Source organism: Sciurus carolinensis, chromosome 12 (genome assembly GCF_902686445.1).
Source record: "Sciurus carolinensis chromosome 12, mSciCar1.2, whole genome shotgun sequence".
Classification (NCBI taxonomy): Eukaryota; Metazoa; Chordata; class Mammalia; order Rodentia; family Sciuridae; genus Sciurus; species Sciurus carolinensis.
The window spans coordinates 61,237,785-61,265,211 of record NC_062224.1 but is presented as its reverse complement, the minus strand read 5'-3'; the positions used below and the strand labels follow the sequence as shown (position 1 = coordinate 61,265,211).

The following is a 27,427-nucleotide window of genomic DNA, read 5'->3' as shown; positions in this document are numbered from 1 at the left end:
CGGGACCAGATGGGTTCTCAGCCGAGTTCTACAAAACCTTTAAGGAAGAGCTCATTCCAATACTTCTCAAAGTATTCCATAAAATAGAAGACGAGGGAACCCTCCCAAACTCATTCTATGAAGCCAATATTACCCTGATACCTAAACCAGACAGAGACACATCAAGGAAAGAAACTTTCAGACCAATATCCTTAATGAACATCGACGCAAAAATTCTCAACAAAATTTTAGCAAATCGCATACAAAAACATATTAAAAAGATAGTGCACCATGATCAAGTGGGTTTCATCCCAGGGATGCAAGGTTGGTTCAACATCAGGAAATCAATAAATGTCATTCACCATATCAATAGACTTAAAGTCAAGAATCACACGATTATTTCGATAGATGCAGAAAAAGCATTTGATAAAATACAGCACCCCTTCATGCTCAAAACACTAGATAAAATGGGGATAGTGGGAACATTCCTTAACACTGTAAAGGCCATCTATGCTAAGCCCATGGCTAATATCATTCTAAATGGTGAAAAACTGAAAGCATTCCCCCTCAAAACTGGAACAAGGCAGGGATGCCCTCTTTCACCACTTCTATTCAACATTGTCCTTGAAACTCTAGCCAGAGTAATTAGACAGACCAAAGAAATTAAAGGGATACGAATAGGAAAAGAAGAACTCAAACTATCCCTATTTGCTGATGATATGATTGTTTACTTAGAGGAACCAGGAAATTCCACCAGAAAACTTTTAGATCTCATAAGTGAATTCAGTAAAGTAGCGGGATATAAGATCAATGCACATAAATCTAAGGCATTTCTATACATAAGCGATGAATCTTCAGAAAGAGAAACTAGGAAAACTACCCCATTCACAATAGCATCGAAAAAAATAAAATACTTGGGAATCAATCTCACAAAAGAGGTGAAAGACCTCTCCAATGAGAACTACAGAACACTAAAGAAAGAAATTAAAGAAAACCTTAGAAGATGGAAAGATCTCCCATGTTCTTGGATAGGAAGAATTAATATTGTCAAAATGGCCATACTACCAAAAGTGCTATACAGAGTCGATGCAATTCCAATTAAAATCCCAATGATGTACCTTACAGAAATAGAGCAAGAAATTATGAAATTCATCTGGAAGAATAAAAGACCCAGAATAGCTAAAGCAATCCTTGGCAGAAAGAGTGAAGCAGGGGGTATTGCAATACCAGATCTTCAACTCTACTACAAAGCAATAGTAACAAAAACGGCATGGTATTGGTACCAAAATAGAAAGGTAGATCAATGGTACAGAATAGAGAACACAGACACAAACCCAAATAAATACAATTTTCTCATAGTAGACAATGGGGCCAAAAATATGCAATGGAGAAATGGTGCTGGGAGAATTGGAAATCCATATGCAACAGAATGAAACTAAACCCATATCTCTCACCATGCATGAAACTAAATTCAAAATGGATTAAGGATCTCGGAATCAGACCAGAGACAGTGCATCTTATAGAAGAAAAAGTAGGTCCAGAGCTTCAACATGTCGGCTTAGGACCAGACTTCCTCAACAGGACTCCCATAGCACAAGAAATAAAAGCAAGAATTAATAACTGGGATAGATTCAAACTAAAAAGCTTTCTCTCAGCAAAGGAAACTATCAGCAATGCAAAGAAAGAGCCTACAGAGTGGGAGAAAATCTTTGCCAATCATACTTCAGATAGAGCACTAATCTCCAGAATCTATAAAGAACTCAAAAAACTCTACACCAAGAATGCAAATAATCCAATCGACAAATGGGCTAAGGAAATGAACAGACACTTCACAGAAGAACATGTACAAGCAATCAACAAACATATGGAAAAATGTTCAACATCTCTAGTAATAAGAGAAATGCAAATCAAAACCACCCTAAGATTCCATCTCACCTCAGTTAGAATGGCGATTATCAAGAATACAAGCAACAACAGGTGTTGGCGAGGATGTGGGGAGAAAGGTACACTCATACATTGCTGGTGGGGCTGCAAATTAGTGCAGCCACTCTGGAAAGCAGTATGGAGACTCCTTAGAAAACTTGAAATGGAACCACCATTTGACCCAGCTATCCCACTCCTTGGCCTATACCCAAAGGACTTAAAATCAGCATATTACAGAGATACAGCCACATCAATGTTCATAGCTGCTTAGTTCACAATAGCCAGATTGTGGAACCAACCTAGATGTCCTTCAATTGATGAATGGATAAAGAAAATGTGGTATATATATATACAATGGAATATTACTCAGCCATAAAGAATGATAAAATTATGGCATTTGTAGGCAAATGGATGAAACTGGAGAATATCATGCTAAGTGAGATAAGCCAATCTCAAAAAACCAATGGACGAATGATATCGCTAATAAGTGGATGATGACACATAAAGGGGGTGGGAGGGGTTAGTGTTAGGGTTAGAGTTAGGTTTAGGGAGGGGGACAAGAATGGAGGAAGGAAGGACTGTATAGATAGAAAAGAGGGGTGGGAGGGGTTGGGGGAAGGGAAAAAAAATAACAGAATGAATCAAACAACATTACCCTATGTAAATTTATGATTACACAAATGGTATGCCTTTACGCCATGTACAAACATAGAAACAACATGTATCCCATTTGTTGTACAATATATATATATTTTTTTATTATTGTAATTAATAGAACCCCTAGAACTCTGTGTGCTGTCTCAATACAATAAAAAAATTTGCATTCAAAAAAAACAACAACAACAACAGCATGGTGTTGGTAACAAAACAGCATGTAGACCAATGGTACAGAATAAAAGACACAGAGAGAAACCCATATAAATGCAGGTATCTTGTATTAGACAAAGGTGCCAAAAACATTCACTGGAGAAAAGACAGCTTGTTCAACAAAAAGTGGTGGGAAAAATGGAAATCCATATGTAACAAAATGAAATTAAAAACTTATCTCTCACCCAGCATGAAACTTAACTCACTGTGGTCAAAGACTTGAGCACTAGAACAAAGACCTTGTGACTACTAGAAGAATAAAAGTAGAGTCAAATCTTCACCATGTCAGCGTGGGACCTGACTTCCTTAACAAGACCCCTAAAGTGCAAGAAGTTAAAGCAAGAATCAATAAATGGGATGGATTCAAACTAAATAGCTTCTTCTCAGCAAAAGAAACAATAATGTAAAGAGAGAGCCTACAGATTGGGAAAAAATCTTTACCACATGCACCTCAGTAAAGCATTAATCTCTAGGATATTTAAAGAACTCAAAAGACTTAAATCCAAAAAAACAAATAACCCAATCAATAAATGGACTAAAGAACTGAACAGATACTTCACAGAAGATATACAATCGATCAATAAATACATGAAAAAATGTTCAACATCTCTAGCAATTACAGAAATGCAAATTAAAACTACTCTAAGATTTCATTTCACTCCAACCAGAATGGCAATGATCAAGAATACAAGCAACAATAAATGTTGGCAAGAATGTGGAGAAAAAGGTATCATACATTGCTGATGGGGCTGCAGATTGGTGCAACCATTATGAAAAGCAGTATGGAGATTCCTCAGAAAACTTGGAATGCAATCACCATTTGACCCAGCTATCCCACTCCTTGCTTTTTTAAACAAAGGACTTAAAATCAGCATACTACAATGACACAGCCACATCAATGTTTATAGTAGCTCAATTCACAATAGCTAAACTATGGAACCAACCTAGATGCCCTTTGACAGATTAATGGATAATGAAAATATGGTACATATACACAAAGGAATATTACTCAGCTTTAAAGAAGAATGAAATGATGGCATTTGCAGGTAAATGAATGGAACTGGAGACTATGATGCTAAGTGAAATAAGCCAAACCCAAAAAAAAACAAAGGCTAAATGTTTTCTCTGATATGCAGAAGCTAATTCACAATAAGCGGGGGTAGGTGACGAGGAAAGAATAGAGGTACTTTATACTAGGTAGAGGGGAGTGAAGGGAGGAGAAAGGTTATGGGAGAAGGAATGACAGTAAAGTGAAAGAGACACTATTATCTCATATATATGTATGACTGCATGACCAATGTGATCCTGCAATATGTATAATAAGAAGGATGGGAGATTATAATCTATGATACATCAAAATGTATAAATACATTCTACTGTCCTGTACAACTAATTAGAACAAATAAAATTAAAAAATTAAAAATAAATAAATAAAAAATAAGTCTGTTGAAAATTACTCTAATGGAGTAAAAATTTCTACAATCCTTAAAGAGCCAAAAGGTGTTTTTAAATTATATTTGTGTATCTTTTGACCAAGAAATTCCATTCTTAAAAAATATCACAAGGAAATTACAGTGTAGACATAATCATAGCAAACATTTACTGAGCCTTTAATATGTGCCACGACCTGGTCTGCAGTCTTTAAATGCATTATTTATTAGGTAGTTCTAGTAAATAATGCAATAATGACAAGTAGCTAAAAACATTGATTCAAACTTTTCAATACATTAGTACTCATCAAGGAAAAAATATAAAGTAAACTACTGGATAAAACATGACACTGAAAGTTAGAAACCTGGGGTTTAGAGTACATTCTGTCACTTAAGACTATAAATTCCTCAAGTCCTCTGGTTTCAATTTCCTCAAATGAAAGTAACACTTAAGATTTCTTCCTGGGCTGGGGCTATAGCTCAGCTTGCCTAGCATGTTGTGAGGCACTGGGTTCAATCCTTAGCACCTCATAAAAATAAACATATAAAATAAAGGCATGCTGTCCATCTACAACTGCAAAAAATTGTTTAAAAAAGATTTCTTCCTGCATACTTTATGGTTTATTATTATTATTATCATCATCATCATCATCATCCTCCTCCTCCTCCTCCAAAGCACCTAGAATAGCAATTGAAATGAAGCAGACCCTGACTTAAAAGTATTTGAGACAATAATTCCTTCTCTACACTAATGCTGCATTACAGGTACAGATGTAAATAGAAGACATTTCTGTACTTTGTAAAACTAACCAAGATTACGTTCATGATGAACCAAAACAAACAAACCTCCAAAACTGAAACAAGAAATAAAATGTAGAATTTATATTTTTATTTAAAACAGAAGAGGAATTTTACTTGCAACCACTGATATTCAACCAACATAGGAAAAGTTCTGACCATTTCTATGATTTAATACATATTAAACAAGTATTAAATAATTGGCTCTGCACTAGGGTAGGTTAATAATCTACCTGTCTATGTTTTCAATAAATTAGGTCACTCTTTAGGTGGGGAGACAGGTTTATGAATAAGTCTGCAGTCTTTAAATGCATTATTTATTAGGTAGTTCTAGTAAATAATGCAATAATGACAAGTAGCTAAGAACTATGCTATGGTTATTAACAGAATTCTAAACAGCACTGAAGAAGTACTTAGACTTCCAGAGATGACAATCACATTGATCCTGATATTTCATTGATATATGCAATACTGTTACTATACCAATTATGATTGAGCACTTATATGCCAGCTTAGAAATGTACATATGTACTCCTGACAAAGACAGGATTTTAGAGATGAGAAAATTAAAATATCAAGAGATTAACTGTTTTGTTTGGTGTTACGTAGCTTGTAATTGGTAAACTAGAAGTTAAACCTAGGTAATCTGACTCAAGAGATGGCATAGGATTTCTCCTGAAAAGCAACTGTTGAGATTTGTTAGTCTATGTCTATGATCATCTCATCCCAACTAATCCAAATTCTGCAAAGCTGTCTGAGCCTCTCCTGAGTCATTTACAAGATAAATAAGAGTCTAGATATCTTACCATAATTCAAATACAGATAACCAGTACATCTTATTCAGGTAGGCAGTCCTCAATAAATATTCTAACTCCTTCCTAGTAGATTACTATTCTCCACTAAACGTGACCTTCCCTTTTCTTCAGCCTTAGGAAATCTGTATCATATTCTCTCTGGTAAGAAGGAAAATTAAGAACAATAGGTTTTTTAGTTTTCACTCCACACTGAAGAGGGTAAAGAAGCTAACACTCCTATCAAGCCTAAAGAAAAGTAAATTAATTAGGAGTCATAAATGTGAAATCAAAAGATACCTTCAGTCCTTCCAATTCATTCTCCAGTTGTTTAGAATAGTGCTCGCTCTGCTCACGCAGTTTTCTGTCTTTAGATGCTTCAGCAACTAGAGCATCAGTATGAACTTCCAGCTTTAAAACAGAGTGAAAAGAGTAGATTTTGTGGTTATTATTTTTTCAAACAAGATATTTTACCCCATGGGAATTTGTCTTATAATAGGAAGATAACTCAAATGTTGATTTCATATAAAATAATATTATCAAACTATACAAATAACTTTTTTTAAAAATTAAAGAAAATGAGAAACATTATTTCACTAAGTCTCCAAAAGCAGCTTTAATCACTATCCCATGGGCACTATGAAATTTGCCTGACTACTAACCTCTTTTTTTGCTCTTTCTGTTCTGCGCAGCTCTTGCCTTAAGCTTTCAACTTTTTGCATCACCAGGTCCACCTCTTCTTCCTTATCTCGGACATGGCGAGCAAGTTTCTGTTTTTGGGTGTGCAATTCTGTTAGCCGCTCATTGATCTCCATGAATTCCTGCATGGCCAGTTTCCTCTGACAGTGTGCGTCTTTCAGCTCTTTGGATTGGTTTTTTAATCGCTCACTAGCCTGGACTAGTTCCTACAGTTTTGTAAAAAGAATATAAGTTACCAATTCTGCCACCTAGAAACCAAATTTGGCCATCAAAGTAGCTATCATTAAGTCAAGAAGAGCCAAAATTATTCACCTCAGGACAAAATTAAAGGAAATGAACTACTTTTGAACAGATATTAAGGGGCATGGTGCCTTGTTTAAAGTATCAACTTCTTATGCTATTGTAGAAAATGCAAGGGAGCAGCTGATTTGACCTTAGTTTCCACAACTGAGTGGAACATACAAGCATATGAGACATGATGATGAAAATAAAGACAGTGAAATTTAATAAACAGGTATGATATTTTCTTTAAAAAGTATACTGAATGATTACAAATGATAAAAAATAAGGTTGCCTTTAATATGGACACTAGGCCCTAGTAGCAAGAAGAAAAACACTAAATCTGAAACTGAGTTAGAGGGGCTAAAGTGGACCCAGATTCGTACTACTGCCTGCCTTATAGCAAAAAAAAAAAAAGCACATCTTTAGGGAAAAGAATTTCAAGGAAATTTAGGCTTTTTACACATTAAGAAAACAAAATTTGAGTTCACAACTACAGATTTCTAAAAGTCCAAAGAACACACCATTATAACCAAACAATGGAAACAATAAACATAAACACCAAAGGTATTTGGGTATTAAGAGTCATCATATACCGATATAAGGTTGCTATGTATGAAACATGAAATGCTTGAAGAAATAAAAAATGAAATTACATGAATGGGAGAATGACAAAAGACTATTAAAAACAAACATGCAGATTTATAAAAGAACTTTATACAACATATAAAAATTAAAATAAAATGTGTTCAAATTAAATATATGGATTTGCCAATACTGAAAGCTCTACATTTAAGAAAACTCAAATCTAGGTATGTTCAAAATGAAACTGGATAACAACAGAGAAATAAAGACCTTAAGAGAAATGAACTGTAAAAATAGGAAAAATCACCTATTTCCCACTCTCAAAAAAAAGATGCATAAATAAGTAACAACAGAAATAGAAACACTGATAAATATTTCCAAAGACAAGAGAAAATCACTAAAACGTATACTCAGAATAATTACTTTTCAAGTATAAGGTTTCATATAAACAAAAATTGTCGAAGCTTACCACAATCGAATATGCACTAAAGGAACATCTACAGGTTTATTTAAGGAGAAAGAAAAATGTTCTTGGAAGGAATATTAAATGCAAGAGACATGGAAGGCTAAGAAACTGGTAAATATGAATGTGAATATAAAGAAATAATACATGACTACATTATAAAATGTCTAATGTGTACAGTAAATAAAGGTCATAACTAGCAAAATATTTGTCACAACAATATACTGGAAAGAGGTAACAGAATTAAAGGCCCTTACATTATTTGAGGGGAGGAGTAGTTTAAGATTAAATTTCAACTGTTAATATGCATGGTAAAATTAAAAACAACCACCAAAGACTAGAAAGGGTAGAAAAGTAAAATAAAAAATAAGAAAATAAAAACATTACGAAAAGATTTTGCAAAATTAAAAGAATTCTGATGACTTACTACATAATATATATGTATTTAACACTAGATAATATGATAAATATATAAATATATTATGGTAAACATTATATGTAGTTAAAAACTTTTTAAAAGGTGAAGAAAGGAGCCAAAAAGCAGCATCAAAAAGCATGACAAACAGAAAGGAAAAAATAAAGTGGTAGAAACATGCCCCTAAACATTAGTAATCAAAATAAACACAAAATGGGGTTAGGGATGTGGCTCAGTGGTAGAGTTCTTATCTAGCATGTGCAGGGTTCCAGGTTCAATACCCAGCACTGCTAAACAAATAAATAAGAAAATGGCTAAACTCGCCAGTTAAAGGCAGTTTGTTATACCACATTAAGAAACAAAATCTAGACTTCAGCAGAAAAAGCATATTAGAGACAGGAGATATCAAGCAATCATAAAATTCAATACACTAGGAAGAAAAAACATTCTGAACTTTAATGTGTTCTATAAGGTAGTTTCAAAATATAGTAAAAAGCAAATATTGGAACTTCAGAGAAAAACTTAAAACTGTATCATCATGATGAGAGATATCAATTTCTTAATCATAATATAGAAACCAAGCAGGAAAAAAATAATGAATATAAAGATTTGAAAAGTTCTAGTAACAAGCTTCTTCGCATGTGTAAGAACTTGCATCCTGTATTGGAAACACATGCTCTTTTCAAGAACACACAATGAATATTTTAAAAATGGTGCAGTTTAGGTTATAAAGCAAATATACGTAGATTTCAAAGAACAAATATCATAAAGATTTAAGTTTTTTAACAATATTGCGATTAAATTACAAATCGAAAATCAAAATATTAACTCTATACATTGAAACTTTAAAACACATTTATATATAACTCATTGGACAGTGAGAAAAATTGTAAAAAATAATTAAAACTAATAAAATTTTAAAATATAAACAAAAAAATGATTATTATATACTAAAACTTGGTGATACAGTAAACTATATAGGGGAACTCATAAAATGCTTAGAAAGGAAAGAGAAGTTGAAATTCAATGAGATTCCACTTAAAAAATTAGAACACCCCTCCACCAATATGAGGAAGAAGATAATAAAGAACATAAATCAATGAAATAAAAATTACAGAATGAGGAATCAACAAAGTCACATGTCTATTTTATTGTTTATCTATAAAATAGATATGTGGTAAGATCAATCAAGGAAACAAGCATACAGATACAAAGAAATAATATTAGGAAAGAAAAAAAGAGGCTACAACAAAAAATCTAAAAGAGGTCAAAAAAGAAAATACGAAAATATCATGAAGCACTCAATGCCAATAAATTTAACTTACAAAATGAAAAACTCCTAGAAAAATACAATTTCTCAAAATTGTTTTCATGGGCTGGGGAGATAGCTCAGTTGGTAGAGTGCTCGCCTCACAAGCACAAGGCCCTGGGTTCGATCCCCAGCACCGCGAAAAAAAAAAAAAATTGTTTTCACAATTAGCCCTATAACAATTAAAGCAACTGAATCTATAGTTAATACAATTTCCCCATCACAACGGTGGAGAAGAAGGGCCAGATCCAGGAACTACTTTTTAGGTAGTTCCTCTAATGGGGAGTTTGTCTATATAATCTTTTCAAGAGAATAAAAAAGAGGCAATGAGCTATCCCACTTATTCTACTAGACTTACGTAATCCTTTTTTAAAATAGTTTTTTCAACTATAGATGGACACGATACCTTTATTTTATTTATCTTTATGTGGTGCTGAGAATAGATAGAACCCAGGGCCTCATACATGCTAGGCAAGCGCTCTACCACTGAGCCACAACCCTAGTCCTACTTGTATAATCTTGATATCAAAAAAATTCAGGAAAGGTAACAGAAAAAATTATGAGCCAGTCTCATTAATAGAAACAGGTGAAAGTTCTTTTAAAATGAGGAAATCAATCCCAATGATATTATGTTAATAACACAAATCCTGGAGCTAGACTCCTTACATTGAAATTCTACTTTGATTTCTAATGACCTTGAGCAAGTTAACCTCTCAATATTCAGTCTCACTAGTTAAATAAGAATAGTTTTTTAAAATATGTATTTTATGGGATTGTAATGAAGATTAAACAATTTAATATAGGTAAAGCATTTAGAAAGGTGCTATTAGAAAAAAAAAAAAAAAGAAAGGTGCTATTAGAGGGGCTAACCTGCTACGCAGACATTACCTATACTATCATATATCATTATTTTTTATACCTTTATTTATTTATTTATTTTATGTGATGCTGAGGATTGAACCCAGTGCCTCACATATGCTAGGCAAGCACTCAACCACTGAGCTACAACCCCAGCCCCCATATATCATTATTATATAGAAAATAATACATGTGCAATTTAGGTTTAATTTAAAAATTGTGTTTTGATAATAAAAAAGGTCTACAAATATAATTAACTGCATGGATTCATTTAAAGAATCATAATATTATCAATAAGAGTACAGAATGTATTTTTAATAAATTCAGTGCCCACTCCATTGGGGGCAGATACTAGGTTTGATCCCAGGGGCACTTTACTCCGCATATCCCAAGTCCATTGTTTTTGGTTTTGTTTTGGTAGCAGGGATTGAACTGCTTAACCACTGAGACACATTCCTTTTTAATTCTTGCTAAGTTGCTGGCTTTGAAATTGCAACCCTCCTGCCTTAGCCTTCCCAGCAGTTGGGATCATACTGTGCTACTATGTCTGGCCCTGTCCAGTTTGTTTTTTGTTTTTTGTTTTTGTCTTGAGACAGGGTCTTGAAAGGTTGCTTGAGATTGGCCTCAAACTTGTGATTCTCCTGTTTCAAACTCTCAAGTTGCTAGAATTATAGGTGTGTGCCACCAAGGCCAAGCAAAAGGCCATTCTTAATTTAAAAAAAAAAATAGCAAAATAGGAATAGAAAGCAATTTCCTTACCTGATAGAAAATACTTATTAAAAACTTAAGAGCAAACATTATTAGTAGTAAAATATCAAAGACATATTCTTTAAAATCATGAATAAGATAGGATGTCTGTTGTGCTGGGAATTTAGCTTACTGGTAGAGTGCCTGTCTAGCACCAGTGAGGTTCTAGGTTTGATCCCCCAGCACGACCTCCCCATCCCCAAAAAAAGTACTCTCCTTTAGAACTGGGTGTTATAGTACACATCTGTAATCCCAGCTACTCAGGCTGAGACATGAAAATTCCAAGTTCAAGGTTTGCCAGGGCTATTTAGTAAGTCTCAATCCCAAAAATAAAACTGAGAAGGGATGGGGATATAGCTCAGTGGTAGACCAGTGGCTTAGCACAGGTTAGGTATTGAGTTCATTCTACATTATAGAAGGGAAAAAAAAAAAAAAAAAGGATAAGGATACCTGCTATCACCACTTTTATTCAACATTGTTGTGCATCCTGGCTAATGCAATAAAACAATGAAAGAAATTATAAAAATTCAAAAGGGAGAAAAAAAAATCTGTCACTATTTCCAGAAAACTTCAAGGAATCTACACTAAATCCCATTATCAAGAGTTGAGTGATAATATTTAGAACAAAATCAGCAGAGAAAACACAAATTTTAAAGATATCAATTAAAATGTGAAAGAATAATAAATTTAAGGAAAGGCAAACAAACATGAAATTTTATGGAAGAACATTTTAAATGACTATAAATACACAAAAAGATATCATGTTTATGGGTTAAAAGAAGAACTGTAGAAAACCTATTTTTCATTTTTGCATAATTAGCCCTCTAAACAAATTTTATTGAAACTTGGAACCTAGGCTAAATACACTTTTTTGAAAGTGATTTATGACTTATTTCAGTAGTCAGAAAATTCCAGAGATTTACCTTCTGCAGGAAATGTGTTACCATTTCAAGGTGAAGTGGAAGACAACCTGGACAATGGAGACTTTCTCTGTGTGATACTGGAAACTCCACCTTATCTTTCCTCTGGAGTAATTAATTTATATTGCAAAGGCTTAGAGAGACAACCAAAAATTTCACTTCACACTTCCTAGAAGACTCCTCGAAGTGGGGAATAGGGTTAAAAAGCAAGCAGTCACCTCCTTTCTCTATTAACACCTAGTAAATGTTTTTGAGGTTCCTCCTTTAAAATACAGATTCCTCATGTGAAGGGTTTTATCCAGTCAGCTCTCAAGGCACTGCCTTACAGGTTAAAAAAAAAAAAGGTCATATGATGAAGCCATGTGCTTATTATTTGTGTATGTAAATGTTAACAATCTGCTCTTGACTTTTTTGTGTGCACTCAGAATATTAATAAAGAAAAACATTGACAGTATTATGTCAATTCTGATGTTGATCTGTAGATTCAATGCAATTTTAATCACAATTCCATCACAGTTTTCAAGTAACAGAGTTGCACACTTATGCAAACATGAAAATCTGATATATAACAGAGGTGACATTTCACAATACTATAAAAGGAAGGCCTATTTAGCAAATGAACAATGGATGAGTGGTATAGAAAAAAGTAAAATTGGATCCTAATCTCACATGATACAAAAAAATGAATTTCCAGTGGTTTTAAAGACATAAGAAAGATCAAACTTAAAAACTTAAAAATAAAAATAGTAAAATTTTTTAACCTCAGATTTCTTAATACTGTACAATCTAACAAATGTACTAACAGAGAAAGTACTAAAAACTTGACTACATTAAACCAAAGAGCACTGGTTAATCAAAAGTAACAAAGTAAACAGACAAGTCACTGATAGGTACCTTTAATATACATAAATGACAAAAGGTTAACATGTCCAGAAATTTTTAAGAATTCTTATAAATCAAAAAGAAAAGACAAACAACTGAACAGAAAAATGTAAAAATAATGTTAAAAGACACTTTGGTAAAAAGAAATATAAATGATGAATAGATGTGTGTAAATACACCTCACCACTTTAGTAATCAGAGAAATGCAAATCAAAATCACAATAAAATTAACTTAGACCTGAAATCTCAATTTAAACTAGTTTAGTCAAAAGTAATACATCTGGAAGTACAAAATAATGTTGAACACAAGAAACTCCCACACACTACTGGGAAGAATTTAAACTCGTATACTGGAAAACAACTTAGCATTATAAAAAACAAAATATTTGCTAGCCCTACTAGAAAACAGCAAGGAATGAGTGGACCTTGCTCTAAGGAAGACATGCAGAGCCAAAGGGTAGATGAAATGATATTCAACATTACTAATCACAAAGAAGTAAAAATCAAAACCACATGAGATAACACTTCACAACTCTTAGAATGGTAATTATAAAATAAGAAAAGATAAAAAGTGTTAGCAAGGATATGGAGAGAAAGAGGTCCTCTTTTACTGTTTGTATGCTATTAAGCATATCATTTAAAATTCTTTATGGGTATAATCAGTTTCTTTTCGGCACTTCCCTTTTCTCGAAATATACTAAAAAGATTTTTAGTATTAAAACCTACTTAAAATTGGAAAAATACCTAGTACTATAAAATCTAGGTATCATATTTTCATCCTTATTATATTAGCTAAATTTGACTGGAAATCCTACCAATAAAACAACTTGGCATTAAACCACTAATATCAGTAAACCACTAATATTATAATATTATCATTAAAAAATAAAATATCTGCTATAAATGCCAAATATTATAAAAATGAACATGAATTTAGATGGATCAATACAAACCACTGCTTGACTGCAGGAAATGCAAAGTAAAAATGTTCTTATCTAATTCAATTTAATCCTTAATGGCTTTGTCTATTAGTCCTTTGGATTAACTTCATAATAGTCAATTTGTTATTACATGGTTTTTGTTTAAAGGTTATTTGCTATTTTCTATCTGCTCTAGATCCTTACTGGTAGGAAGATTTACAAATTTCCTCAGAAGAATTTCATTCTGTATTAATCAGTGTATATATATTATATCATTGAATACAATTTATATAATGTTCCTTAGTTTGCATTATGAAGTATTAATCCCAACATTTTCTCATTTTTCAATGAAAGCCACAATACTTAACAGCATGTGGTTCAAGTATTTGCTCTACTGCATGAATGTTATTTACATTATGATTGTGTTGCAGTTTTTGATAGTAGTAAATTTTGCTGATGCTTCCAATACTGTTTTAAATGTTACATAAAGTTCTTATGAAAATGACTTTAGTTGTTTATCTATACAGCTTTGGAAGAGAAACTTACATTTTAAAAAATAACTAAATCACTGATTTTTAATTATAATTTGTTAAAAATGTTCCTATCAGCAAAATATAATGAAAATGTTCCTCCATTTAAAATTTTCCCATTTCACTAAATACATTCTACTAGTATATTTCTTCAAAAATGTTTCTTTTCAACAGCATTCACTTTCCAAATAACTAAATATTCTTTCCTTAAAAGCCTTAAGAATATAAGTTTCTTCATTACAAGAAAATAATCAAATGATATACACCAAAACAACACTTAAATTTTTAAAATAACTTTTAAAAATTAAAATAGACTATATATTATTATAATTCATTACACATGCTTTCAGCATTATAATTACAGAAAATTAAGAACACAGAAAAGGTTTTAACAATTTATTCATATGTTTTTACCTTATTTAGCTCTTCCCTTTCTTGTTGTAAAGTTCTGATTTGTTTTTCATAAGCCTTGATTTGTCTAAAAGCATCATCTAATTCTCGCCTCACAGAATTAGCTTCTTCAAGTTGCTGCTCCAAATGACTCGATTCTAAAAACAAGACAATGCTTCTTTTAATATTAAAGCAAATGCTTGAACCACAGTTTGAAAAAAGTTAAAAAGAAAAAAAGAAGTATTTTGAATTTGGTATTGTCTATTAACATCACATACCAGTATGACTCATGACAAGTTAAATGAGTATTGATTCACTGTAGAGATAGTGAATAACATATGCTTAAGTAAAGATGTGCAAAATTTATGGACAGAAATGCCATATATACATACATATTAGGGGGAAAAAGACCATGCTTCCAAAGACAGAACCTTCAGATCAAATGAAAACTTAAAACTAAGAAAACAACAAAACCATCCAAACAGAGAAAAACACAAGTTTGTATCTGGGCTACTGACAAATTTCTATTTCTTTTTTTTTTTTTTGCGGTGCTGGGGATTGAACCCAGGGCCTATGTGCTTGCAAGGCAAGCACTCTACCAACTGAGCTATATCCCCAGCCCACTAATTTATTTAATATAGTTTTGCTTCGAATAGTTTGGGTACAGATCACCTAGTCAAGTTTCACCACTGGCTAATTAAAGAATAAATTCTGATTTCTTCAAGTAAATATCTGAAAACCTCTGATCCAAATCAGTTCTTCCATTTTTTTTCAGATGAAGTAACTCAGGGAGTTGAATGACTTGCCTAAGGTCATGTTATTAAATGAGTACCAGAATGAAGACCAGAGCCCAGTAAACTTTGCACTGACTTCTCCAACTTGGAAATAAATGTCACTAAATAATGTTTAATATGATTGGATCAAAAGGGTTATTACTAAACAAAATGATTAATTTTCACATATGCTTAAATAAAATTTAAAGAACTGTTAGGAAATGATCATGGTATCAAAAATGAACTAGCAAATAAAAGAACTGAAGTTTGTTAAAACAGAAAACTAAACACATTCATTGTTAATTCTGTTTGGATGTTTGCTATTCTTTACAGCATTATTACTTTAAAAGTCAACCCCGGACAAATGGCATTAGCATTCTCCAGGAATTTAAATATACAGAATCTCAGAGTCCACCCAGACCCAGAGAATCAGAATTATATATGATACTCATTTGTACATTAAAGTGGAACGAATACACAAAGTATTGCATACTGCTGTCTCATGCTTTCAATAAATGAAAGTGTTACTATTATGTTAGTCCTACTGAGAAGAGCATTTCATTTGTATAAACAAGTCTGTAGTCTAAAAATCACTTAAATACAGTAGTGTTTCAACCACTAATGTTTCTACCTCCCAAAACAAAATAATTTAATGATAGCCAGTGCCCTATATTTATAGATTTTAAAATTTTGCTATTCTGAAAGCTTAGATATACTTATGGGAAGGACAATTTTGACAACTTTTAAGGATATATGCCAAGAAATATTTAACTAATTTTTATTCTATCTTAATAGTATCCTTTAATGAATGTTTTATATGAAGAAAACTAAAGAGATTTAGTTTTTATCATTTTCTCAAATATCAGCATTTCATATGGGAATTTTCTATTTATTCTAATTTCCTTCAAACAAGTATAATATTTTCCTGTTATTTAATACCTAGTATTTCAAGGATTTCAATGGAGATATTAATTTATGTTGTTGTTTATTAGTATTAAGAATCAAATTTTAATATGTGAAGCTGCTGACTCCTGTCATTTCCTGGTATATTTTAAATCAGTTTATGTTTCAAGGAAATCATCCTAACAGTACATTTAGTAATCACTTCTGAGCTTACCCTTGTACTTTTAAAGAGTTCTATCCTAACACATTTGTTTATTTTTTTTAAATTGTTATTGACTTATTTCAATTGTTCTTTATAAGAAAAAAATATAAATCTTATGAAGCAAACTGTTTCACAGGATACCCTCAACATTCTTTAAAAATAGATTTGCTGTTTTATTTCAACTTTTTTTTGGGGGGGGGTTACTCAGGATTGAACCCAGGGGTGCTTTACAACTGAGATACATTTTCAGCCCTTTTTTATTATTCATTTTGAGACAGGGCCTCACTAAGTTGCTTAGAGTCTTGCTAAGTTGCTGAGGCTGGTCTTGAACTTGCAATCCTTCTACATGGTACTGGTACCAAAATAGACATATAGATCAAATGGTACAAAATAGAAAAAATAGACACAACCCACATAATACAGTTATCTCATACTAGACAAAGGTGCCAAAAACATACACTGGAGGAAAGATATCCTATTCAACACTGGTGCTGGAAAAAATGGAAATCCATATGTAACAAAATGAAATTAAACCCCTATCTCACCAAAAAATCAACTCAAGTGAATCAAAGACTTAGGCACTAGAACAGAGACCCTGCGCCTAATTGAAGAAAAAGTAGACCCAAATCTTCATCATGTCGATTTAGGACCTGACTTCCTTAACAAGACTCCTAAAGTTAAAGCAAGAAGTTAAAGCAAAAATCAATAAATGAGATGGATTCAAACTAAAAACCTTATTCTTAACAAAAGAAACAATAACATGAAGAGAGAGCCTCAGATAAAGCACTAATCTCCAGGATATATAAAGAACTCAAAAACTTAACACCAAAAAAACAAATAACCCAATCAATAAATGGCTAAAGAACTGAACAGACACTTCACATAAGAAATATAATCGATCAACAAATATATGAAAAAATATTTAATATCTCTAGCAATTTTGAGAAATACAAATCAAATCTACTCTTAAGATTTCATCTCCCTCCATTCAGATGGCAATTATCAAGAACACAAGCAATAATAAGTGTTGGTGAGGATGTGGAGAAAAAGGTACACTCATACACTGCTGGTGTGACTGCAGATTGGTGCAACCATTATGGAAAGCAGTATGGAGATTCCTCAGAAAACTTGGAATGGAACCACCATTTGACCCAGCTATCCCACTCCTCGATTTATACACAAAGAACTTAAAATCAGCATACTATAGTGACACAACCATATTCAATGTTATAGCAGCTCAGTTCACAATAGCTTAATTGTGGAACCAACCTAGATGCCCTTGCAACACATGAGTGGATAAAGAAAATATGGTACATATACACAATGGAATATTACTCAGTCTTAAATGAAGAATAAAATTTGGCATTTGTAGGTAAATGGGTAACCTAGAGAATATCATGCTAAGTGAAATAAACCAAACCCAAAAAAGCCAAAGGCCCAATGTTTTCTCTGATAAGCAGATGCTGATCTTTAGTTGGGGGGGGGGGGGAGCGGGGGCGGGGAGGGAAGAATGAAGGAACTCTGGATTGTGCAGAGAGGAGGGAGGGGGAGGGGAGGCATGGGCCAGTAGGGGTGGGAAGGACAGTAGAATGAGACAGACAGTATTACTCTTTATACATGTATGATTACTACTGGTTTGACTCAGCACCACGTACAGCCAGAGGAATGAGCAATTATGCTCCATTTGTGTACAATATGTCAAAATGCATTCTACTGTCATGTATAACTAGAACAAATAAAGAAAAAAAGAAAAGGCCTCTGATGAAATTCAGAACACACTCTAATTAAAACCCTAGGAAATACAAGACTGGAGTACTTTTTTAGGATAATAAAGAGTATCTATAAAAATCTACAGCAAGGGGCTGGGATTATAGCTCAGGGGAAAAGCACTTGCCTAGCATGTGTGAGGTACAGGGATTGATTCTCAGCACTGTGTATAAATAATAAAATAAAGGTCCATCGACAACTACAAAAATACTTTTAAAAAAGTCTACAGCAAATATTTCACTGAAAGGTGAAAGACCAAATGCTTTCTCCCTAAAAATGAAAAGCTAGGATGTTTTTCTCACCACTTCAACACAGTGCTACAAGTTCTAGATAGTGAAATAAGGCAGAAAACAAGTGAAAAGCATACAGATCAAAAAGGGAGAAATAAAAATTGGTCCTATTTTTAGATAATGTAGTTAGCATAGAAAATCCCAAAGAATTTGTTTTTTAAAAAAAGTCCTCCTAAAACTAACAAGTTCAGCCAGCAATGTCACAGAATATAAAATAAAAATAAACTGTATTTCTATATATTAGTAGTGAATAAATGCACATTGAAATTAAAAATATAATACCATTTTCAGTTGCTAAAAATGTAATTATTTATTGTTATTCTATATAAAGTGGGTTGTATGTCACCATAGGTTCCCTTTTAGATACTGGTAGAACATACTATATGTAACAGCAAAAGGTAGGTTTTAAAAAATTACCCATTTGATGAAGTCATCAAAAGAAGCTCACAACTATTTAGTGAGGCACACAACTACTAGATTGTTTATTTAAATGGTTACATCAATCCCACCTATTTCACTATAATTTTTAATTGTAAAATAAACTTTCAAAAGTTATTGCCATTCAAAGCCTCTATCATTAAAAAAAATGTAAATCTATAGGTATATGGAGTTTTCCAGTACAAGTTCCTTTGAAGATAAATTACTGTCTATCTTAGCTGGTCTTGTGTGCCAATGTTTTTGAATGTTATACGACTCTAAAATAAGACATTCAGTTCCACTGTATATGTTATATCATTGGTGCCAAAGCAAAATAAATGATTGTGCTTATAATGTTCCTAATCTAACTTATTTTTAGAAATATAAATTTAAAGAAATTGATAAAAAACATTTCTTAGGAAACAAAATATTTTTATTAAAAAACAGCATTTATAAACTATATTCAAATTAAGATATATTTATTTAATAAAAACAAAGTATTAATGTAGCACTTTAAATCTTTTTAAAAATAAAAGTTCCTGAGTCAGTTCTTATTTTTCTTCATTTATTTTTGCCTTAAACTGCATTTCTGGAGAGGCCCAACCATTCTGGCTAAGATAGTATTGCCGCCTTCTGCATCATGGGATGTCTTTAAACCCTGCAAAGGTTATTCACTCAGAATGAAAACCAAAGACCTCATAACAATTACTAAGACTACTGATCAGGCAATAGCCTTTCTACGCCTTTACTTCACTAATCTCATTTTCTTCCATCCTTCCTGCTTGAGTCTGCCCTAGCTATTCTGTCCTCTGTTTACATATTAAGCACATTCTGACTTTAGAGCCTTTGCACTGGCTGGTCCTTCTACCTAGAACATGCATTTCCAAACTTATGTATGGCTAAGCCCTTTACCTATTTTTAAATTTTGCAAACATGTCATATTCTCAATTAGGCCTATACCAGACCTTCCTTCGTAATGATAAAACTTCTCATCTGCACATCTGACTCCTCTTATTCTACTCTTTTTAAAAGCACTTTCCACTTCTAACATACTCTTATCATTTATATACTTACGTATTTATTGGGTTTTTTTTCCCCACTGTTTGCCCTCCACCCAGGCAAAGTAAGGATTTCTGTCTTTTAAACTCAAAAGTAAGAAACAACACCTAGTACTCAGTATTTGTTGAAAAATGCATGAATGGATACAACAGACATAACATGTCAAATGAATTTTAATTAATCTAAGCAATACACTGAAAAATAAAATGTTACAAAGAAATAAATTTCCACAAACCTACATGCTTAACTACATGCAGTTCCATTCTATAGTGTCCTTCCTCTTCTTCAGTCCTAATTCCTTTTCCCTAGTCATATCTATGAATTGCCAGACAAACACCAACTTGATTCCCAAAAATAAAAGTAGGTCTTTCAAAAAAATCATCTTTGTTCTCTTTAAACCTACATGCTTCTCCTATGTATGCTTCATGTACAGATGTTATTTTTCCCCACAGTCTCTTCACCTGTGTTATAAAGACTACTTGTATATCTGATTCCCACACCAACATATAAATTCCTTACCCAAAAATGCCCCATTTTTATTGCTTTTCCCTCACAGATATATAACTTACAACACAATACAGACAGAGACTCAGTGGGTGTTCTGTGTGAAAATGAACCAGTTTTTATAATCTAAGATGAATTCAATGAGGAACCACAGAAATTTACCTGCTACTTGTTTCCTCAGTTTTCAATTTCTTTCTTTTTAAGGTTTTTATTTCTAAATCTTTGCTTGCTGTTAGTGGACCATCAACAGTTGACTACTGTAGAGCTTGGACAGTCTGTGTTGACTCTTTAAAAAAAGAATGAAAAATATCAAAACACTTAAATTTTAAAACCTACTATTATTTTTGTAGAAAAATCTTCACTTAATTTTATAGACCACAACATCTATCCATTCATAAAAAGCATGTACACACTGTCATAAAAATTCCATTGCATGTCTTTACATTTTATAATGGTATATATATAAGAAACATATATATATCTATATGTTTATTATGAATCTACCCTCTAATACATTGAGATTTTCATTATAAGTACTCTTGGTATACTCTGCCAGTGAACCAAACTATTCAGTCCTTTAGTCCTAAGAGAACATCACCATGTGATAATCAAGAGTCATCTGGCAGATGATATATGAACAATTGCATCCAGTATACGAAAGGAGATTTGGACATGCTATTATATCATATATAGAAGTGCTAGCCTTCCAAATTTCATGAATGAGAGTTGAGGTCCATCTATAGAGTCTTTGGTTCCCCAGTTTAGTTGAAATAGATTAATTTATCTTGCAGTTCTAATCAGAATACGCAAGGCATTAAAAAAAATTAACTCTATTGAGGTTTATACCAAATAGCATCAAAAGATAGGGGGATTAAAAGAAAACTTCAAAACCATTTTATATCAGAAATGAAACCACCATTTGTCCTAAAATAGGTTTTTTGCTACTATGAAAGGTTCCCAAATGGTAAGTCTCACACTTTACCAAACTCTCTGTGTGGGTTAGTATAAAGCATTACTGTCTGTTTTGTATTTATACATACTGATAAAAAATACATATCATGATTCTTGGTGGCAATGATCTATGGTTGTCAAAATATTAGTTAACCTGAATTAAAGCATAAGATATACTACATCAGACACAAAAATCCTTAACAAAATTCTGGCAAATTTTACACTAAAACACATTAAAAGCTAGTGTACCACAATCAAGTGGGGGTTCTTCCCACTTGCATCACTGGGGATGCTAGTTCAACATACGGAAATCAGTAAATGTAATTCATCACATCAACAGACTTTAGGTTAAGAATCACATGATTATTTCAGTAGATGCAGAGAGAGCATTTGACAAAATACAACACCCCTTCCATGCTCAAAACACTAGAAAAAATAGGGACAGTAGGAACATACCTCAACATTGTAAAGACTATTGCTAAGCCCACAGCCAACATCATTCTTAATGGAGAAAAACTGAAACATTCCCTCTAAAAACTGGAACAAGGACAGGGATGCCCTCTTTCACCATTTCTATTCAACACTGTGCCTGAAATACTAGCCAGAGCTATTAGGACAGATCAAAGAAATTAAAGGGATACAAATAGGCAAAGAAGACTCAAGCTGTCACTATTTGCTGATGACATGATTCTATATTTAGAGGATTCAAACAACTCCGACAGAAAACTTCTAGAACTAATAATGATTTCAGCAAAAGAGCAGGATATAAAACCAAACACACGTAAATCTAATGCATTTCTATTTATAAGTGATGAATCCTCTGAAAGAGAAATAGGAAAACTACTCCATTCACAACAGTCTCACAAAAAAAGTTGGGAATAAATCTAACAAAAGAGATGAAAGACCTCTATAATGAGAACTACAGAATACTGAAAAAAGAAATTAAAGAAAATTTAGACAATGAAAAGATCTCCTGTGTTCCTGGATAGGCAGAATTTATATTATCAAAATGGTCATACTTCCAAAGACGCTATACAGACTGAACACAAATCCAATTAAATCCCAATGACATTCCTCATAGAAATAGAGCAAGCAATCATGAAATTCATCTGGAAGAACAAAAGACCCAGAATAGTCAAAGCAATCCTGGCAGGAAGAGTGATGCAGGAGGTATCACAATACCAGACCTTAAACTATACTACAGAGCAATGGTAACAAAAATGGCATGGTATTAGCACCAAAATAGACAAGGTAGACCAATGGTACAAGATAGAAGACACAGAGACAACCCGCATAAGTATAGTTACCTTGTACTAGACAAAGATGCCAAAACATACAATGGACAAAAGACAGCCTCTTCAACAAATGGTGCTGGTAAAACTGGAAATCCATATGCAGTAAATTAAAACCCCTATCTCTCACCCTGTACAAAACTCAACTCAAAATGGGATCAAGGATCTAGGAATTAGACCTGAGATTCTTCACCAAGTAGAAGAAAAGTAGGATCAAATCTTCATCATGTTGACTTAGGATCAGAATTCCTTAACAAGAGCCCCATAGTGCAAGAAATAAAAGCAAGAATCAATAAATGGGATGAATTCAAACTAAAATGATTTTATCAGAAAAGGAAACAATCAATAATGTGAAAAGAGTGGGACAAAAAATCTTTTCTACACGCATTTCAGACAGAGCATTAATCTCCAAAATTTATAAAGAACTTAACAAAACTTATACCAAAATACAAAGAACCCAATCAATACATGGGCCAAGGAACTGGGCAGACACTACACAGAAGGATATATACAGGTGATCATCAACTATATGAAAAAGTGCTCATCATCTCTAGTAATTAGAGAAATGCAAATTAAAACTACCCTAAGATTTCATCTAACTCCAATTACAATGGCTATCATCAAGAACAAAGCAATAATAAGTGTTGGCGTGGATGTGGGGAAAAAGGCCACACTCACACATTGCTGATGGAGTTGCAAATTGGTGCAGACACTCTGGAAAGCAGTATGGAGATTCCTGAGAAAACTTGAAATGGACCCACCATTTGACCCAGCTATCCCACTCCTTGGTTTGTACCCAAAGGACTTAACAATCAGCCTACTACAGTAGGCAGTCACATTAATGTTCATAGCCATTCAACCAACCTAGATGCCCTTCAATAGATGAATGGATAAAGAAAACTGTGATATATATATACACAATATATATATATACACAAAATGGAATATTACTAGCCATAAAGAAGAATAAAATTATGGCATTTGCTGGTAAATGAATGGAGTTGGAGGATATCATGGTAAGTGAAATAAGTCAAGTCCAAAAAAAACAAAGGCCAAATGCTTTCTCTGATAAGTGGATGATGATACATAATGGGTTGGGTGTGGTGGGGGGTGGGGAGAGAAGAATGGAGGAACTTTGGATTGTGTAGAGGGAAATGGGGCAGGAGGAGGTGGGGGAAGGAAATATAGTGGACTGTGACAGACATCATTACCCTATGTACATGTATGACTGCATGAATGGTGTGAATCTACATTGTGTACAACTATAGAAATGAAAGTTGTACCCTATTTGTGTACAATGAATCAAAATGCAGTCTGTAAAAACAAAAATTTTAAAAAGGGAAAAAAAGATATACTATATTGTGCAGTGCATCTCTCAAAATCTATATTCAATAATTATTTCTTACCTCTTTCTTTTTATTTGGGTTCAAATATACTACAAACTGATTCTTTCTGTATTTATTTTAAAATAATACCCACTGTTTTAAATTTTTTTAAGACATCTAAGGAGTAGAAAATGTGAGTATGCAAAATACCCAATGGACATTAATGCAAGTTATTTTTTCTTCTATACTCCACCTGCTTCAGCACAGGACATAAAGTAGGTATCCTTACTCCTGTCTCTCCCTAAATCTCCTGTATCTCCTGAAACAGCCATTTTCTTTTATTACAGCCATCCACTTATCTGTCCTATCTTCTTAGAGTTTCAGAAAGAAAGAGTGAATAGGGCAAAAGAAATATCTAGAGATTATGGTTTAGAATTTTCCAAAACTGATACAAGAGATCAATTAAGACTGCAGAAGCTCAGTGAATTCCATATAGCACTTATATTAATATAAAGAATGGTGTGCTTAGGCACATCACAGTTAAACTGTTTGAAACGAACATGACGAACAAGATCTTAAAAGCTGCCAAAGGGGTAAAAAGATAAATTACATTCAAGAAATGAAGATTAACAGCTAACTCCTTAAGAAATATAATGAAATTAGAAAACAATGGAACAATAACTACGAGTCCTGAAAGGAAAAAACTGCCAAGCTAGAAATCTAAAACGGCAAAAATAAAGACAAAATTAAAACATTTTCAGACAAATAAAATCTTAAGAGAATTTGTCATAACACACTCACATTATAAAAAATACAAAAGGAAGTTTTTCAGGCTAAAGAAAAACAATTCCAGATAGAAACATGGATCACTAGGCTCACTATTTTCCTTAATATTCTTATTAGTGATATATGAACAGAAAATATATGAACATACACAGTGTCAATATTCATTAGGAAAATGCAAATTAAAATTACAAGATACCATCATACAGAATGTCTGTGAGAGAAAAAAAGGTTACAGTATCAGGTTCTGGAGGTAGTGGATGAAGGACGTAAAATGTGTATGTCTGTGAAACCAAGCACTGACATACCTCTCTGAAAAACTTCTTTGACAATATCTTCATAGCTAAAATTCTCTACCCCAAAACCAAGAAATTCTATTCTTAGGTATGTATCCAAGAGAAATAAGTACATATGACCACCAAAGAAATAGATAAGGAATATTCACAGGATCGTAGCTCAGTCATAGTACACTTGGCCTAGCACATGTGAAGCACTGGGTTCAAGCCTCAGCACCACATAAAATAAATAAATAAAATAAAGTACTATATCATCTATAACTAAAAAAAAATTTAAAAAAAGAATATCACAGGAACTTTACTTATAATAGTCAACTTCTGGAAATTACCCAAATGTCCAACAACAAGAGATTCAATAATAATTTCTAGTATTTACATATAATGAAATGCTAAACAGTGAAATAAATAATAAACTAATTAAATATATAAAAAATGAGTGAATCTCAAAAAATGACATGTTAAGTAGAAGAAGTCAGTTACAAAAGAGAACTACATACTACATGATTTCACTTATATGAAGTTCAAGAACAAGTAAAAATTAAATAATGGTAAAAGAAATTAGAACAGTGATACTTAGGGTGGTAGGGTACTAATGAGATGGGGACTGAAAGGGGACTTTACACTATGCTGGGGACTTTATACTATATATCAATGTGGGTAAAGTTTATAGGAGTACACACGTACATGAACATTCACTGCTCATACAAATAAAAGCGAATGTGCACATTATTATGTGTATATCACCATATTAAATACCTAGTAAAAAATGTGAGTCACAAAGAGGAAGTAATTCACATGCAGAGATTTTAGCATATATTAAAAAACAGAAATAGTTATACTGATGTCATAATCTTTTTTTCTAATGGACCTCTAAAACAATGATAGTAAATTTTATGACTGTAAAACTTGATTCTGCTTAGGAGTTTTAAGTTCTTGACTATTTGTTCATACATACATTTCTTTATTCACATAATATATAAATGAATTGTATGCTACATGGTTCATTTTGGAGAAAATAAAGCTGGAAGATGAGAGAATGCATCTTGAGACTGAATTATAAATAGGATGGTCAGGAAAGACATGAGCAACCTCAATTAAGTAGAGATGAACTTTGAGTAGAGAGGTAAGCATTTGAATCATATGAATATCAAAGGAAGGCCATTTAACATAGGGCAATAGCTAATGTAAAGGCCCTGAGGTGGGGGATCTACCTGGCTTGTGTGTATTGGGGTGGAGGTCAGCAAGGATCCAGAATGGTTTGAACATAAAACAAGGGAAAGCATACTAGGAAATGAAGTCAGGAAGGAAATAAGAAGTCAGGTCATACATGGTCTTAAGCCATTAAAATGAATTTGGTTATAACTGTGAGTGAGAAAGAAAGCCCTTGGGACTGGGAAAAATACAGTGAATAAAATGATCTAAATTGTGTTTTGATAAAATTACTTGGCTGTTATGTTAAAAATAAACTGTAGAAAAGTGTGTGGGGGTGTTTATAAAAGGGAAAACAGTAGATACTGTATCGAAATAGTTAAGAGGTAATGGTGATTTAAAGCAGGGTAGGAACCCCACCCTACAGTGAGTGATAATCAGATTCTGGATCTTGGGGCAAGAGAATATAGCATGCACAAGGCCCTGGGTTTGATCCTCAGTATGGCAAAAACAAGTAAAAAAAAAATTCTGAATGTGTTACAACACCAAAGCTAACCTGATATGCTGTATGGATCAGATGGAGGATTTGAGAGAATGACAGGAAGTAAGGTTTTCTCTTCTGAAAACTGAAAATGTGGAATATTCTAGCATACTCTAACATTCAAAGGTCAGACTGAAGGAGAAATCAGCAAAGGAGACTGAGGACTCCTTCTGAGGAAAAACAAAACCAAGGGGATAAAGTGCTCCAGAAGTCAAAAATGGAAAGTGTTTCTAAGGGGAAAATGCTTAATTGGGTCAATGTTGCTGACAGGTAAAAAGATAAGAACTGAGAAATGGTCACTGGATTTTGCAAGAAAGGGCAGGGAAACAGGCTAAGAAAAAAAAAAAAAAAAGATTATCGGACAACATTAATAGCTGACTTGAGACTAGT

At 32.9% G+C, this 27,427-nt stretch overlaps 1 protein-coding gene across 1 annotated transcript in view; it reads right to left on the bottom strand.

The window, feature by feature from the left end:
• The window catches only part of Cdc42bpa (CDC42 binding protein kinase alpha), a 333,475-nt gene that overhangs the window by 125,288 nt on the left and 180,760 nt on the right, over positions 1–27,427 (bottom strand). Inside the window, 4 exon segments of the mRNA XM_047519951.1 lie at positions 6,089–6,199; positions 6,451–6,693; positions 14,810–14,943; positions 20,870–20,986. Coding sequence (XP_047375907.1) covers positions 6,089–6,199; positions 6,451–6,693; positions 14,810–14,943; positions 20,870–20,986 — 605 coding nt within the window.